This window comes from Tiliqua scincoides, chromosome 5 (genome assembly GCF_035046505.1).
Source record: "Tiliqua scincoides isolate rTilSci1 chromosome 5, rTilSci1.hap2, whole genome shotgun sequence".
Lineage (NCBI taxonomy): Eukaryota > Metazoa > Chordata > Lepidosauria > Squamata > Scincidae > Tiliqua > Tiliqua scincoides.
In genome coordinates this window covers 82,304,151-82,321,698 of record NC_089825.1, presented here as the reverse complement: position 1 = coordinate 82,321,698, position 17,548 = coordinate 82,304,151, and the positions used below count along the sequence as shown (strand labels likewise).

The window sequence follows — 17,548 nt, the reverse complement described above, 5'->3', positions numbered from 1 at the left end:
TACAGTCCCCTGGGGGATCCTAGCACATTTAAAGGGGGCCACAGACTGAAAACCAAAATAAATGATTTTATGTTCCTGTCTTGTTTGACAAGGGGGCCCTGGAACCTGAGCTCCTAAGGGGAGTTTAAAAAAAAAAAAAAAAAAAAGCTTGAGAATGGCTGGTCTAGAGCATAGAGCATAATAGTAATGATGAATGAATATGATCATAAAACATAACAGTAAGATATTTACATTTCCTTATTTCCTTACAAAGCATGCAGAAAAACACAATTTTAGGTTTTATGCAGCCTTATGTACCAGCAACCTTATGGGATTATTTTTCACTCAGTTGTCCTTGTGCCTCATGACATGGAGCTTAAGTGCTAAAACGCATGCTAATGTCCATGGCCATAACATCAAGACATCTCAGAATCTTTCCCCCTCAATGGAAACTGTAGCCTTGATAAGATAGAAAAGTCACAAGCCAAAAAAACTGGAACCATATTCCCATTATGAACCATTAAGTACAATCCTTATCCTGCTCTGGACGTTAGTTCTGCCCATCTACATTATCTGTCCAGCACCTTGACCACAATGGCTGTTTTGGCTGCAAGGTCAGTAGCTACAGATGAAACGTGGGTGTAAATGCAACAGTGCTAAGAGCAATGCTAAACAACCCTCCTGCCCTACAGGCAGAACTGAAGCTAACCAGTGTGCCTAAGGTAAATATATAGCAACTGTTACCCTGCACATGCCCAATCTTATCTGATCTCAGAAGCTAAACAGAGTCAGGCCTGGTTAGTACTTGGATGGGAGACTGCTTGGGAATACCAGCTGCTGTAGGCTTATACCATAGTCTTTTGAGACTGAAAGTTGCCAACCATTTTAAGGTAAATATGTAGGAAATAATTTCCATTAGGTGAATTAGAGTCAACATCCTTGCTCTTTGGGAGCTCAAACTAGGAACCAAACAGCAGACTCACCCGCCATGCCTGAGCCTCCTCCAGAGCTACTGTCAGCGCCTCATTGGGGTTCTCGATTACTCGGCCTGTACAACCTGAGAAGTCCATGGCCACCAGGGTGTTGTCTGATACGCTCCGCTGTGGGATTTTTAAAAAAGCTTTCAGCAACTGATCTCTCCAATAATAAATACTCTGTCCCTAATGCTAGGTTGCAAATTCCAACTCAGTTTTTTATTTAAATCTTGAAAGCTCAGAGGCACATAATGACCAAGTTAAAAAAAGCACATGCAGCCTTAATTAAATTTTAATTATGACAACCTGAAAAGAAGATACTAAAATCCCAATTAAAACTTCCATTCACAACAAAAAAAAGTGCTTTTTTTTTTCCTTACAGTGCTTTTAAAAGAAAATGTTCAGGTGAGAGATTTGGTGCTTCCTCGGGGCAGAATATTCCAAACCTCTGGGGTTGAATTTCAAGAGTTGCCCCAAGTTGGTACACGAAATTGGTTTTTAGCAGACCCAAGAAGACCAAGGCAGAGGGGTTAATCTCTCAAAGCAACACTTTTCAGTGCAAAAACAGATGTAATATTTAGATAGTGAATTCTTCACCCTCATGGTGGCAGCCACACTTTGCAGGACAGAGGAACACACCAGCGAGTGAAAGCTGGTTCAGTTGTCACTCTCTGCCCACTTCAAGTGAGATTTTTTTTTTAAAGCAGCAAATATACACTCATTTGATACTTTCTCCCTTTCTTCTTCAAACCTGCCTCCCGCCCAAAAAAAAAACAACAAAAAAAAAACAACCCATGCAGTAATGCTTTGGGTCTGGGTGGAGGAGGAAGGTCGGTGACATCTATGATGCTGGCCTATCAGCACTATCCACAGTGGGGGTTTTCTAATTAAAATGACTCTAAAAAGCTGGAGAAAGATATTCTTCAGTGCTTGCTCCAGAGAGATAAAGATACATTTGAGTGGAATGTAGTGAGGCCATATCCTAACTACAACTGTCTTCACCCTCCAATAATGAAGATCTCTGAAATGTTATCACAGGGAGCTTACTAGGGGCATGGTGCCAAACCAGGCTGGTTCCCTTTGCCGTGCCTGACATTGCTGGTAGTTCCTGTAGAGCTGTATGCCATACTGTGGAAAGAACAAGATTTGTTAGTGTCTGCATGGCAGGGAACCTGTCAGCACCAGCCCATTATGCTAGATGTTTCCGACAGCAATCCTGACATTTGCTATAGCCAAGACTTTTAAGGCTAGGAGCAATTTAATAAACTCAGCATAATTTTTGGAAAACAAAACAACTTAAAAAACCTCCCTAAGACTTCATTTCTGGGAAGCAACAGCAGCACAATGTAGAGAAAATATGAAAAGGAGAAGCAGGACAGTGAAGGACAGAACAGAACAGAATTACAGCAAGATGGCTTGTGCAGCAATATGCTTAGTATTACACAGATGCTCCTCTATAATTCATCCATATTACTTCTGCTTTTGACTGCATTTCCCACAAAGTCACAATTCCTAGCTATAGGCTACTTCTGGTAATGTAATGATTACCAAAACGTCCACATTCAGGCTACCATTTTCCAAATCAAATCTGCTACAGAACTGCCAGGCATCTATCACAGAGCTCTTACACACTGCAAAGGATTCTGAGGCACGTTCCAGGGTGCACACTTTTGGGTGCATACCTATTGGGTCTTACTGTTGCTCCATGTGAACTAAAAGCATATAACACTATTTCGTGGCTGCGCATTGCAAATGTATACTGATAGTTGTAGGCAGTTTGTCAGGGAATGTTGTCTACCGTTTTTGGTCTTCTTATTGAAGAAGCACTGGAAGGCTCTGAGAAGCCCCAGGCTACCTCAGAAATTGCCAGACTATTGTTTGACAATCACTGGTGCAGAGAAAAGAACGTTGGGCTTGGCTAGAGGTATGGCTAAGGTTCAAATCCCAAATAGCCACAAAGTTCACTGAACTTAGGATAAGTTTAGCCTTGCAGCATTGTTTTGTATGCAGACACCTCCCAGGGGGGAAGCCACGTTTTGGCCCAGTCCTATCCCCCCTTCCTGACACTGGAACTACTATTCTGGTGGCAGAGCATAAACAGCCTTCTGAAAGTGTGTGGAGCTGTATGCTTCCAGAATGACATCACAGAGGGCAGAGCAGCCCGGACACAGTAGGAAGAAACAGAGTGCCCACTGACAAAGGAAGGCTGGAAGGGAGGGTGAAATGGGGTGTAGATCTAGAGGTGTGACAGGTGGGGGTGGCACTAGCACAGGCGACTTATGCCATATGCTATCTCCTCTGATAGCAGCTGCCATGCCCCGTTTCCCTCCTCAGACTTGTGTCAGCTAAAGAGCTAATTTGCGAGCAGGAGGCTTATAAACTGGTAAGGAAAAATATTTTTGCTTACCCCTTCCAAGCCTCCTGATCTACCCCCACCACCACCACAGCATGTAGCACAGCCCATTTTGGGGCGGCTACATGCTATGGTGGGAGAAAGGAGGTGTTAGCCTCCTGCACCAACAATAAAGAGGGTCTTGTAGCACCTTAACGACTAACAAAGTTATTTTAGCATTTGTTTTTGTGAACTAGAGTCCACTTTGTTAGATGAAACCTTATACTGAAATAAATTTGCCAGGCTCTTTAGCCACAAGAGTTTTTGTTGTTTTCCAAGAAGAAAATGATATAAGAATTATGGACAGAAAAAAGCTATGGAGATAGCATCACTTTCAATGTAGCTCCCTGCATACATGCGTGTGTGTGTGTGCGTGTGCATGTCTCAAACCAGAGCTCCCCCCGCCAGGTTCCAGCACCATATGTCCTGTGCTGCCCTCACACTGTTCCGCCTGCAAGCCTGGAAGACTGAACTCTGGTCTTCAATGACATCATCAAGGCTGACCTTTCAGATCACCCCTATAAAGCCTGGGCCTCAGAGCTAGCTCCTAAGAGTCTGAGCAACTCATCAGTACATTGAGAACTACGCCAAACTCATGCTTCCTTTTATTTTATTGCTTCCTTGGACTGCAGTCTTGCCTGACTTTGACTTGACGTTCACTTCTGGTCTTTCCCCTCTGATATCACTGCCAGAGCTACAGAACAGGCAGCCCAATCCTGAACTGCCTAATATGTGGGGCTGCCACAGTGCCAAAACAGTTGCCGCAGCATCCTAAGCATGCCTGGCAGCTGCCGGAGGTTTCTCCTTCCCCTGGGTAAATAAAATAGCCCCACATTGAGGCTACTCAATTCTGCGGCAGCTGGCGTAGAATCAAGGAGTTCCGTTTTGAGCCCTGCAGCCTGACACAGGGCTCCAGATCCAGCAAAGTTGAGCTCTGACAGTTCAGCCTCCCTCCTGCCCCACTCCCTCCCCTCACCATGCCTTCTCCCCAGCCTCCGCCAGCCCCGTAACGCCTCCTCCCTGCCTCCCCCCTCTCCATCTTACCTCTCCGCCATTGGGCGCTTTGCATGGAACATAGGGCAGCGGACTCCGGGCCCAGTGCCAGAGCTGGCCCAGCGTGGGCTCACACTGGACTAGCTCCAGCGCTGGGCCCGCAGTAAGGCTGGCAAACGTGCCTTATGACCCTGGCTCAGATAACACCCCTGCCTTTGCATCCCAAGCTTGCTTTTCTTGGAATGCCCTTCTGCTCAGTTCTGAGTACCTCCCCTGCTTCTTGCTCCTTGGACCTGAATTTACCTTTTCCTTGCCTGTTCACGTTCCCGTCCCCTCCCTCAGGGCTGACAGCCAACTCCCCAGGGTCTTTGCATGTAGCCTTGGGCTTAGCAGGCCCCTGCTAAGGCTGTAGTGTGCATGTGAGTTAAATCAATTTTTTTTTGAGATTTTTTTTAAACTTCTCACTTTTATTTTTATCTGTCTGCCTGCCTGCCTGCCTGCCTCCAATCAGAGTCCAGAACCAAGGAGAGGCAAAACTAAAACAGCAGGCGGATTCAGTGGGCCAGTGAATGGAGCCTTACCTTAAAGAGGCGGAAAGCAGCCATCCAGCAGGTGCGACTTTGCTCATCTTCGCTGCAAAAGAGCTTCAGTCCTTTTGACCCATTACGCAACTTGTATGGCTGTGGGAGAGACACAAGACCCATACAGATGCACACATAATGACAGCACAAGACTACTCCACCGAACCTTATGAAAGGTGCAAGTACTTTGTATGTGCTTTGAGGCACTGTTTTTTAAGTATCATTCACACATCCCAGGGCTGAGTCCCGGATCACAGAACCAATTCTCGATATATCTACCAGAGCCATACTCTTCCCAGAAAGAGGAAAGAAGCCTTGAATTCCAGCTACAAGTCCACTCATCCTTTGCGCTAAATCCAATTTACCCTTCCAAATCCAGTGGGGGGAACCCATAAAATTCAGACAGCTAACCTTAACAGTGGCAGACTTCCCCAGTCCCACGCCCAGGGCAATGGTCCATGCTGGCGCCTCCCCTGTGAGTTGCCGTCTTCCCCCACACACCACAACATTACAGAGCAACTCCAGGACACACTGGGGAAGCCTCCTGAGGCTTTCCCAAAACCTTAAACTGTGCTTCCGACAAACTGGAAGCACAATTTCTGACCATGTTGGGAGCCTCAGAGAGGCTTCCGCGTGGTCCTAGAGGTGTGCGGAGCTCCACACCCGGGGCATTTGCCCCTTTTAGTTAATGGCAGGTCCACTACTGCACCTTAATGATTAGGCCATCTTACTATGAGGCTTCCTTATTTTGGATGGCCATACTTGGGTTCCTTTAGCGTACAGCAATAATATACAAACTCTTTGAAAGGGCAAACTACTATCTGTGAGAGAACTACTAGTGTGAAGGGAGAAGTCACTTTTCTAATTAAAGGTTCCCAAAGTACTCTCATCAACAGAGAAGACTATTCCTTGCTTCTTCATAAGAATCTCTGCTCTGATTTTGCCTCTTCCTAATCAGCCTCTGCCAACAGGCAAGTAGCTCTGCCCCTTCTTGGCCTGAGCTATGACTGCCAAACGCAATAGTAGAATACAAAAGTTAAGGGTGGGTGAGTCTGTATGCCACTCCAGCTTCATTTTTTTCTCCTCCTCAGCATGGTTTTTCTGTGCAGGGGGAAGGGTACAATTCTTAAATGAACTGCCAAGCACAGTTAACGGTGGAAACAACACGGCAGTGTTTCCCACCCTTCTTACTTTAATGCAGAAGCCATACTCAGTGGGTGTGCTGTACTGCTTTTTGCCTTGGGTGATGTAGTAGATGTTGGATTCATTGATATCAACACAATACTGTAAATGCCTCGGGTCCTGGAATTGGGAAGAGAAGAAGGAACAATGTATGAGGTTCTGTGCTACATGTGGTATGAAGTTCTAGCCCATCCTCAACTTTAGTTGCCTTGTTAGATGCCAGATGTATTCTGAATGCCTGTGATCACACTAACAGCCCAATCCTGTCTTCCCCTTGCCAATGCAGCAATGCCAAAATGGCTTATGCTCATCCTGCGGGGGAAGGCAGTCGTGGAGGTCTCTACTGTGTAAAGAAACATTTGTTCCCTTATCCGGGGCATAAGCCTCCATGGCACAGAGGGGCCTACTCAGAACTGTGCTAGCGAAATTAGTGGTGTGGGTTTGTGTGGACCCAGGCCATGGGATCAGGTCCAGGAAAGGGGCTACGATTCAGTGCATGCTGCCGCCGCTAAACCTGCCCCCTTCCCAATAAAAACAACCAAGATTTGATCTCAAACTTTGCAAAACTTTTAAGACTCTGGTTTCAAAAAATAAAGGGGAAGAATGGCACTGCTCAGTTCATTTGTTCATGGGACATCACTTATCTTGGGCACAAGTACTTCTTGGTGACATGGCACAGGGAAACTGCACTCATTTTGACAGGGTACACAGACAGGACTGAATTCAATAGGAAGATGGAAGCATAAAACCTGCCTCCTCACCACTACCTAAGCTTACTTTTGATGTGCCTTTGGTTGAGTAATAGAGCCCAGAGCGCCGTAGGGAGAAGTAAAACCTTTTCCACACTTTACGCCCACCTTCCTTTAGGTGCAGAAACCCTTGGATTTCGGGACAGCTTCCTGAATTTAGCACATTCTGAAAGAGGGAGACAGGAAAAGAAGGCAAACATTAGAAGTTTCATTAGCAGTTCCCACTGACAGCCACTAGCCCATGCTATTTCCTTTAGGGGTTATCTAAGTACGAGACTCATAGTGTGGCTCATGCGTTTGGTAGAACTGTGGAGATGCAGTTCTGGGAAATAGCAGCACACACCCACGCGCACTCTACCAAATGGCACCTTAGTGCCACATGACACTAGTTGATTACAGCCTGACCTACTTCATTGGGCATATGAAGAAAGTAGAGAAAACAGGATGCATAATTTTTACACATGGGTTGAAATCCACAGGATCACGTTAACAACATGGGACACAAGGTCACAAAATGCAGAAGAAAGCATCCCAAAAGATGTGGTGCACTTGCATGCTTAAGGTAATATAATCAGACCGTATTGGGGGCTGTTGTACATGAGTTGTAAGAACCAGTGCGGTGTAGTGGTTAGAGAGCTGGACCTGGAATGTGTGCTTCCAAATACTTTTGAGAATTCAGCAGTGAAACTCCCTGGGTGACTATGGGTCAGTTCAACATTCTGTTTTCAGTGGGAAAGACATGATACCAGCAAGGCCAGGCATGGCAACAGAGTCAATCCCTACCAACACCAAATGTGGATGCGGTGTCCCAGATCACAGCTAAACTACATTGCCAATCATGTCCTCCATGAATTTGTCTAATGCTTTTAAAGTCACCTAAACTAACAGTCACAACCACATTTTTGTGTTTTTCACAACTTATGTATGATGTTGAGAAACACGTGTTTTCTGTTCTGAACTGAATTTCTGAACTGTTCTGAACAGACAGCTGACTCTGGGCACCTGATGCAAGCAACAGGGTAGTGGAGTCCAAGGCAAAGTGGTGCTCCACATCATCATCTCCTGGCTGTCTCCAGTTCAGCATCAAGGCCCTACTGGACTATGCTCAGCATCAGATCATGGCAACCCAAGAACTGTGCTTTGTCCTTTCAGATGACTGGAGAGTTGGTCATGAGAACAAGATGAAATGAGAACAGCAGAGGAAGTAGGGAATACCTGTACAAGTTCTGCGTGGGACATGCCTTTGTTGGCTGCATCCAGACAACTGGAGACCATGACTTCAGGAAAAAGTGATTGCTGAAATTGAGAAGAAGAGGGGTGACATCTGCTCACCTAACCAAGACAATAGTTATGAATATGTTGGGTTGTCACATGTTCATGTTCACACGTGGCAATGTGACAATTTTAACACTATGCAGGAAAATAACCTCCATATGATTCTGAATTTCCTTCTTTAAAGAAAAAATAAGAATAAGTTTCTAGTCCTCATAATTGCAGAGGAAAATCCTGCCAAAATGTGTGGCATTTTTGCCTGATGTTTTCCCTTCCCCCCCTTTAAACCTTTATCTCAGCCTTGGCATAGAGCTAATAACTCTACAAATCTCTAATATAAAACTAATAAAAATCTAATTTTAAAATACATGTAATATGCTCCCTAAGTTCCTAAAGGGGAGGAATTCTGTAAGCTATTGAAAAGAAAAAGCTTACAATATCATACAGTCAGTCAATTTCCTGAGATGTAAATTCAGGAATACAGAAATGCATGGAGAATTGGAGAAACCGAGTTCAGGGCTTAATATAACAGTTGCACAGTGAACCACACACAGTTTATTAAATAAAGCATGTGATTTCCATCGAAATCATGTAAAATCTGGTATTTGTTCAAAAGTGGAGAATTTGAAAGCTTCCATGTAAACTTTGGGGGAATGGGTGGTTTCTTCGTTTGGTTTTACTGTCCTTCCCACTTACCGGTGAGTTCTTGAACAGTTCATACTTGGCATAGTTCTTCCGGAAGACAAATCTGCTGTCACCCCCAACAGGCCATGTGGCTTGGACCTCCACCACAGACTCATGGTCCTCCAGACACCGTTCTGGGAAGACAGGGAGGGACAGAGGGAAAGACCATTAGTAGGGATCTCTCTGGCAGCTCTTTCCTGTGCTGAACCAAGATAGGTCTGCCGACGGCTATTAACCATGCTAGCTAAGAATGTAATGTCCATATTCAGAGGCTCTGAACAATGTTTCCTCCATTTTTCTCCCCACAGTGCAAAACAGTTAACAATCTGAGCAGTATATAACCACTGTAATCTTAAAATGGGCAATGGACAGACTGGCCACTATGCAATAAATGAGGTACTGCTCATGCATCACAACTAAAGTGCGCAGGTGACATGTGCTGGGAAATGGACAAGGGAACCTCTTGGTGGCCTTCAACACCATTGACCATGTGTCCTTCTGGGTCGGTTGGCTGAGCTGGAGCCTGGAGGTACGGTTTGGCATGGTTCCGCTCCTTCCTGGCTGGCAGATCCCAGAAGGTGGTGCTGGGGGACACTTGTTCAGCATCCTGGCACTGTAATCTTAAAATGGGAGGAGGTCATCCGGAGGTTTGGGGTAGGGTGATAACAGTATGCTGATGACACCCAGCTCTTTCTCTCCTTCTGAGTCTGAGAGAGCAGTTGAAGTCTTGGATCACTGTCTGGAGGCAGTTGGGAGCTGAATGTGGACGAACAAGCTGAAGTTAACTCCTGATAATACAGAGGTTCTCCTAGTCCAGAAGTCCACAACTTGGCAATTGGACTATTGTCCTCCTCTGAATGGGACTGCACTCCTTTTGAAAGAGCAAGTCTGCAGCTTGGGGGTTCTCCTTGATCTGCAGCTGCTCCTGGATTCCCAGGTGGCGGCTGTGGCTAGGGGAGCCTATGCTTAGTTTTGGCTTATTCACCAGCTGTGGCCATACCTGGGTTGCTCAGACCTGGCCATGGTGACCCATGCCCTAGTGACATCTAGATTAGATTACTACAAAACACTCTATGTGGGGCTACCTTTGAAGTCGACTTGGAAACTGCAACTAGTGCAGAATGCGGCCACCCGTGTGGTTACAAGGGCTTGTTGGTTCGACTTAGTCAGGCCACTGCTTTGGTGACTACACCGGCTGCTGATTTGTTTCAGGGCTCAAATCAAAGTGCTGGTTTTACTTTTAAAGCCCTTTATGGCTCAGGGTATTTGAGGGCAGATGCTTATGAAACAGCAAGATAGTAGTACAGCCCATACACGAATTGATTAATGTTTGGAGGAATTCAGACAAAAACCTAGTACTTCAAGCATGCCACATACAGTAGAACCTCCAAAGTTGACCACCTCTCTATAATGACCACCTCCTTAAGCTGACCTAATTTTCACAGTACGAACAGACACTGCATATACACTATGGGAGACCAACCTCTCTATATTGACCACCTCCGTAAGTTGTATCTTGACCACTTCGACCATTGCACAAAGTATTAATTTACCCTCCCTAAGTTGCCCACTGAACGTGATACTGTGGGCCTGTGTTTTGTCTGGTTTGTCCCATCTTGAAAAAGCAAGAAGCCACGCGGCAATCCCTCCCCTACGCCTGCTAGCACGTGTGCAAAAGGGTTTTTATAGGTGGGCACACTGCACATAGCTGACAGACCCGCGCCAGCTGCTGATTTTACCTGGACATGTATCAAGTTGTGAGGGACATGAGGTTGCTTGTGCATAGTGAAGCCACTTTCCTTTCACTTTGGTTCCCATCACCAGTGCATTACTTTACACTTATATTGAAACACAACTGCTATTTTGCTGCCTATTCTTCTGGTTTGGAGAGATCCTTCTGGAGCACTTCACAATCCCTTCTGGTCTTCACCACTCAGAAAAGTTTAGTGTCATCCACAAACTTGTCCACCTCCCTGCTTATCCCTGTTCCCAGGTCATTTATGAAGATGTTGAAAAGCACCAGTCCCAGGACAGATCCTTGAGGCACTCCACTTTCCACCTCTCTCCACTTTTTTTGTCAATTGCCCATTGACACCCACTCTCTGTTTCCTGGTCCTCAATCAGTTCCCAATCCATGAGAGGACCTGTCCTCTTATTCCCTGACTGGAGTTTTCTCAACAGCTTTTAGTGAGGGACCATTATCAAACACCTTCTGGCATTTAGTGAATCTGAGGAGACCCAGTGGAAGCCAGGCAGCCTAAGTAAAAAAGTGCTTTGTTGTGTTTTTTTTAGCTTTTGGGGCTATGTAACATACTACATGCTATGGGCTGGCAAGGGATAGTATTGGTCTGCCTGTCTGCTACGAATTTTTTTTTAACTTACAATTTTTTTTAAGCTTATGAATTTTCAGGGGTTTTTTTAAACACTGATTGTGGGCTGTTTATTCTCTGTCTCTTGATATAGATATAGATGATATAAATAGTAAGCACCACAAGAGGATCAATTCTCATTGATATTTGCAATAAAACTTTTTAAAAATCCAATCTAAATAATAACTTGGCCTTGCATTTGTTGTCCTGGGAGCTAAACATGATAATATTTAAATGCCTTTCCCCCCCCATATGTTGACCACCTCCCTATGTTGACCAATTTCATCCAGTCCCTTGGATGGTCAACTTAAAGAGGTTCTACTGTACTAGATTTTTACAACAAAATCCTTTTTGTGACAGACCACTAACCCTGTCATGTACCTTCTCCCAGGATATCCTTTACCAGATGGCACAACCAGAACCACACCCTGTTCTATCACTCATATCATGCACGCCAAGAGGGTTGAGATAAAAGCAAATAGAGGCAACACGTTATCTGTGATCTGCACTCAGGCCTGGTTGTTCCAAACACTCTTTCAGAAACCTGAACACAATGCCTAGTCCTCCTTCAGCAGAGCAATAAGAGAACAATGGGAAGAGATAGAAGCTCGTGATAAGTGCATTCGGCAACTTCTTTCAGGTGCGCAGGGCTTTTATTGTATCTACACGCTCGTACATGTGCGCCCACACGGCTTAGAGGGAACAGCGGCTTTGAATTGCAGAAGACAAACAACAGGGGCAGGTTGTTGATGCAATGCCCTACTTGTGAGCTAGGTAACTGCTATTAGGCCTAGTTCTCACTAAGATAATAATGTGTGTCTGAGTCGTATCACTTCAGAGTGCAGGTGGGGCTCACAGGAATGGATGCTACTCCATACAGAATAATTCCCTGTACAGAAACCTGGCATGCCATTTAGATGAGAACAAGGCCTGAGAAACCTAATGCTGGACTAGCTGAATCTCTGATTCAGGAAGGCAATTTTTATATTATTGAATTTTTCTGCATCTGGTTTTCCACTACACATCAGCCACCAAAATAAAAGGAGGGAGGAGCAACAGTTCATTTACTCATTCATTATTGATATATGTCCTGCCCTATTCAGTAGGCTTGCGGGGGGGGGGGTTGACAACATCTAAATTTTTCCTCTTGTTGGGTTTTTCTACTTTGTCTAAGAACAGAGTGCTGGATCAGATGATTAGTGGAATCTTTTGCGACTCGTGATTATGCCGCCTAACAAACTTGCACACGTTGCCTGTCCCTTCAGCCATATCACCCTGCCTTCATCCAGACAAGCCATTCCTCTCCTCACCTAGAGCCAAGTGCTGAAAGACTTCTACTAGGGACCAACAATCATCATGCAAAGCGTGGGTCTTCTGTACCAGCATTTCACAGACATGGCGTGCTGTGGTACCTGCTGTGACTTCCAGAGAGCGGCAAGTATCATCTTCACTGTAGACTTTTACCACCTGTGGGAAAAGATGATAGACAGAGATGAAAGATGAGAAGCTGAAATATTTCCTGAGATTTAAATGTAGTTCAGTCCCATTAGCACAAAGTTATGGACATAGCCTTTAAGAATCCTCCTGCTGGAACAGATCAAGGATCCATTTAGTGCAGGGGCGTCCAAAGTTTTTGGCCGGAGGGCCACATCATGTCTCTGACATTGTGTCGGGGGCCGGGGGAAAAAAGAATTAATTTACATTTAAAATTTGAATAAATTTACATAAGTTTACATAAATGAATATATTAAAGATGAACTTATATGAATGAATGAATGAATGAATGAATGAATGAAGGTCTTGCAATAGCTCAAGGCCTATAAAAGGCCTTGCACAAAGCAAGGCTGGCCTTTCCTTTGCTGCCGCTACTGCATCACAGACGTGAAACAACAAGCAGTGGAGGGAACCCTCGTCCCACAGCTCATGCGAGAGGTCAAACAGTTGCCCTCATGCTGAGAGCAGTTGCATCAGGCCAGTGCGGGCTCCAACAAATCTCCGGAGGGCCAGAGGCTCATTGGAGACTGGGGGCTCCCTGAGGGACGCATTGAGAGGCCTCGAGGGCCGCAAGTGGCCCCAGGGCCGAGGTTTGGGCACCCCTGATTTAGTGAGAGCCAGTCCAAGACTTCCAGGCAACTTATGGCTCAGTTCTACAGAAGGTCTTGCAGCAGATGTCCTAATCCACTGTAACAGTGGTGCAACAAGTGTGCCACCATTGTACACAGCTGGAGGCTTGCTAAACATAGACCCAACCCTCATTGGAGCAGGCAAGGTGCTGTCAGGGGTGGGTTATGGGCAGTTTGGAGCAGGGAGAGCAGGAGGGGGTGGATCCTAGTGGCAGCAGCATGTGGCAGGATGCCACCCCATTTTTTCTAACCAGACATGCCCTCATCCTCTCCTAGGTTTATACCATGCAAATAGCTTGTGTGGGCCCAAGGAGACCCACTGGTGACCAGACAGCCTACCAAGAGGTCAATAAGAAAAATGTTTTACTTCCTTCTCCTAATCTGTCTGATTCAAACAGCCATGCAGCCCCCCTCCCCACTACTGCATGCAGCACATCCGCCATCAGTGTGGCTGCAAGGAAGATGATGATGAGGGACAGGATTAGGTTCTGAGGCAGCTTGCCAAATGCTGTTCCACTTTACCTGGTGATGCTCCAACCTCTATTCCTCCCACTCCCTGGATTGGAAAAGGCAGAGGGTGATGGAGCAGAAGAGGCAGTATGGAGAAGAGAATAGTAAGTGAGAGCCAGTAGTCTCTCATGCTCTAGACCAGGGGTCTCCAAACCCCGGCCAGGGGGGGAGATGCGGCCCGCAGCAAGCCTCTTTCCGGCCCACGGCCAACCTCCTGTCCCCTGAAAGCCTCTGGCCCACTCAACTGAACATGACCAGAACTGTGCTCCGATTGTGTCTGGAGGGTGTTCTGAGGGCCAGAGATTAAATGAATGAGCCCATTCATTCATTTATTCACTTATCTAAGTTCCAACTCTTATTTATTTAAATTTTATATCTAAATTTTTTTCCGGCCCTCCACACCACACCAGATATTTGATGCGGCCCTCTGGCCAAAAAGTTTGGAGACCCCTGCTCTAGACTAGTCCACCACTCTCCTCTGCACTTCGTCTTTTGCTCTGCCCCTTCTTTTTCAATTCAGAGAGTGGGAGAAAGAGGAACAGTAGATGGACAGACCTGGGCAACTCCTGCCAATCTGTCGCCCGAGGCAACTGCCTCAGTTGAACTCATAGATGGGCTGATCCTGTGTTTAGTCCAGAATCTGGTTTCTGCCAGATGTCTCTGGGAATCCCACAAGCAGATCATGAATTCAACAGCCCTCCCTTGCTACTTGGTTCCCTGTAATTGACATTCAAAAGTACACTGGTTTTGAACCTGGAGGTGCTATTTAACTAATCCTAGAACTCTTATCCCCTGAATTTGTCTCCTTTTAAAGTCATTTTTTTTGCTACCATCAGATGTGGTGATGGCCATCTAAGTCCATGGCCATCACCATATCTGATGGTAGCAAATTCTGTTAAGTTAATCTCTAGACTGCGAACAGTCTCTTGATGGCATCCTTTACATGGAGATCGCCAGTGAGGTCCAAAAGTCATAGCAATATCTCCGGTGAACTGAATATGTACCTTAAAACATGCCTCTAAAACATGCAGAGTGTCTGTGGCAGGTGCCACACTAAAAAAATAAAAATGATGATGGAAAGAATGTTCCTGATCCCCTTCGGCTTCTCAAATGTCCAGTATCTTCTACTCAGGGGCATTTCATATGTATCATTTGTATCATTATTGTATCCTCAGTAAATGGCTGTTGACGCCTGGTCTACATATGTAGTGGAAGAGTTGGCAAAGTCCTGGGATAACAGGGCCGGAGCTACTGCTAGCTCTGGAAGATCCTTGCTGTACCACAAGAGGGAGCTAAATACTTACTCAAGAAATATTATAGTTAAGTTTTTGTATGCCTGAGGATCAGAAGTTGAAAGACTAATTTTCTTAAATAAGAAAAATAAGTATCAAGCCTCAAACCTGCCTACAAGTCTATTAACTGCTGTCTTGCTTGCTAATTCTAGAGAATTAACTAGAGGGGGAGGGTAGCTTTTGAGGGGGGAGGGTAGGGGCTTAATGTAGGATAGGGGCTTGATGTTATATGCTGTATGCATTTTATATTTTTATGCATTTTATAATTTATATGTTTTCTGATGTTATGAGCCACTTTGGGTGCCTTTTGGGAAGACAGGTGGGATATAAATGGACAAATTAATAATTCTAAATGTGATTCTCTAATGGTGAGAGAAAATGCCTGTGCATTTCTCTCACCCACCACTTTTATTTCACATATGCCTGGCATTCAACACTGGCCGTAGGGCTAAACCCTTGTTCAAACCTGAAAGGGAGGGGAGGGCAGATGCCTGGTTTTTTCCCCCATGATTCAATCACTCCAGACTTCCCAGTTCTTTTTAGGCATCTCTCTGAATCACAGCATGCCCCCCCCTTTTTCTAGTGGCCTAACCCACTTTATCTTTTTCTGTACTGCTATGATGTGGAGGTGCAGAGAAGTAAATAGTTCAGGGCCCAATCCTATCCAACTTTCCAGCACCAGTGCAGCCGTGAGGTAAGGAAACAAATGTTCCCATACCTTGAGGAGGTATGTTGCATATATGCAACAGGAATCAAATGTGTATACCTATAAGCTGGGCAGAAGTGGGTTAAACTGGGTTTCTGTAGTACCAGGAAGTTCTGAAATAGCACCCCCTGTCCAGTAATGCAGGGAGTCCCCAGGGTGGTCAAGATTTGTTTTTGTTTGTTTTTCTTTCTCTGAAGAGAGATTACCTAAGATTTGATTGACCTGGTTGGCGGGTGAAATATAAACTGAAGCTAGACCGCATCCATCACAAGCACAGGACCATGGTAGAATAGGAAGTGTCTGGACTCTGGGAAATACAGAATTAATTTACAGTCTCTGTTGGATTGAGCTATGCAGCCACAGAATCCTGGAAGAACCACTACAAGCTGAGAGAAGAAATGCTTGGCTCACAACAATTAGCTGGGTTTGTCCAGAGGAAAGATCCTTAACATTGCCAGGCATCCCAGTTCTTTATAGCCTGCTTTCAGTTTGCAAGGCTTATAGGAGATGGCCCCTTCATTGTCTAGTCTTTGCCATGCTCTCATATCTAATGTGCTTAGCATTGAGCGCAATCCTAAACAACTTTCCAGCACTGGCACAGCTGTGTCAGTGGGGCATGTTCTGCATCCTGCAGTTGGGGGGCAGTCATGGAGGCCTCCTCGAGGTAGGGCAATGTTTGTTCCCTTACCTTGGAGTCGCATTGCCCTTATGTCAGTGCTAGAAAGTTGGTTAGGATTGTGACCATTATTTTATACTGTACATTGAAAGCTAGTATGGTGCGCTGGACTTAGTTTGGGAAGTCCTGAGTTCAAATCCCCACTCAGCATCATCAGCAACCACTTTGGATGCTTTAAAGGTATGTGATCATGATTTCTGGCTGCAACCTAGCAATCCTACTCTTACAGAGAATTGTCTTTATATTTTCCCAAATTCAACTGTAAGACCATATGGCTGAAACAATACACTTGTCCTTTATCCTTCATGTTCACAGCAGGTTTGCTTAACTTTGCAATCCTCCAGTTCAAATACAGCCCATCAACCATTTACTCTGGCTTATTGGGTGCTTGACAATCCTCCCTATTTTCACACTTCCAGGGAGGCAGTCAAGATGAAAGGTTCATCAAGCTTTAGGGAAGAGAGAGAGAGACAGAGAAAAAGAGAGAGACTGTGTGTGTGTGTGGGTGTGCCTGTGTGCATGCTGTTATCCATAGCTGGCAAACTACAGCTTGGGTCACAAGTTGCTGCATAGGACTGATTTCAAACTTCTTTATGTACACCACTTCTGAGATTTTGCAAGAGAAATTGGACACACTTAGGGAAAACTGTGGGAATGTAATTAGTCTCTAAAAACCGATTCTCTCTTCATTCTGACCATTGCCAGCAACCTTGGCTTGAATCCTAGGGGAGGTATTAGAAAACCCCACCCTGGGTAGCACCCCCTCTCCAGATGAAAGGCAAGGGAGTGTTCTTGTCCTTCTTCACATAAACACTTTAATGCTAATCTCAGGCTGGCCTGCCAGTAAATCTAGAAATTGGCTGAGAGTTCTGAGAGCCTCAAAATACCAGACAAGTTGACAGACAAGGGCTCTTCCAAGAACAAGCCTGTAATCACCCTCTTATGTGCTTTCTGAAGATTGCAAAGGTTAGGATTATTAACCTCTTCCCTCCTAGCAAGTACACCTTTGTTGCCTTCTGCAATTCATTCCCTCTTTTAAGGGAGCAGGTGGTGGTTGGGGAATCTG

The 17,548-nt window shown here is 45.3% G+C and overlaps 1 protein-coding gene across 2 annotated transcripts in view; it reads right to left on the bottom strand.

Moving 5' to 3' along the window:
• GRB7 (growth factor receptor bound protein 7) overlaps nt 1-17,548 on the bottom strand; it is a 71,311-nt gene that overhangs the window by 4,341 nt on the left and 49,422 nt on the right. Inside the window, exons 5-12 of one of the 2 annotated variants that reach the window (XM_066628420.1) lie at nt 12,486-12,642; nt 8,819-8,940; nt 8,066-8,146; nt 6,879-7,016; nt 6,111-6,221; nt 4,920-5,018; nt 2,001-2,081; nt 963-1,079 (exon numbers count right to left, since the gene is read on the bottom strand). In XM_066628420.1, the coding sequence (XP_066484517.1) occupies nt 963-1,079; nt 2,001-2,081; nt 4,920-5,018; nt 6,111-6,221; nt 6,879-7,016; nt 8,066-8,146; nt 8,819-8,940; nt 12,486-12,642 (906 nt within the window). The remainder of the gene's footprint in view (nt 1-962; nt 1,080-2,000; nt 2,082-4,919; nt 5,019-6,110; nt 6,222-6,878; nt 7,017-8,065; nt 8,147-8,818; nt 8,941-12,485; nt 12,643-17,548) is intronic. The other variant, XM_066628421.1, reaches the window with a different exon arrangement.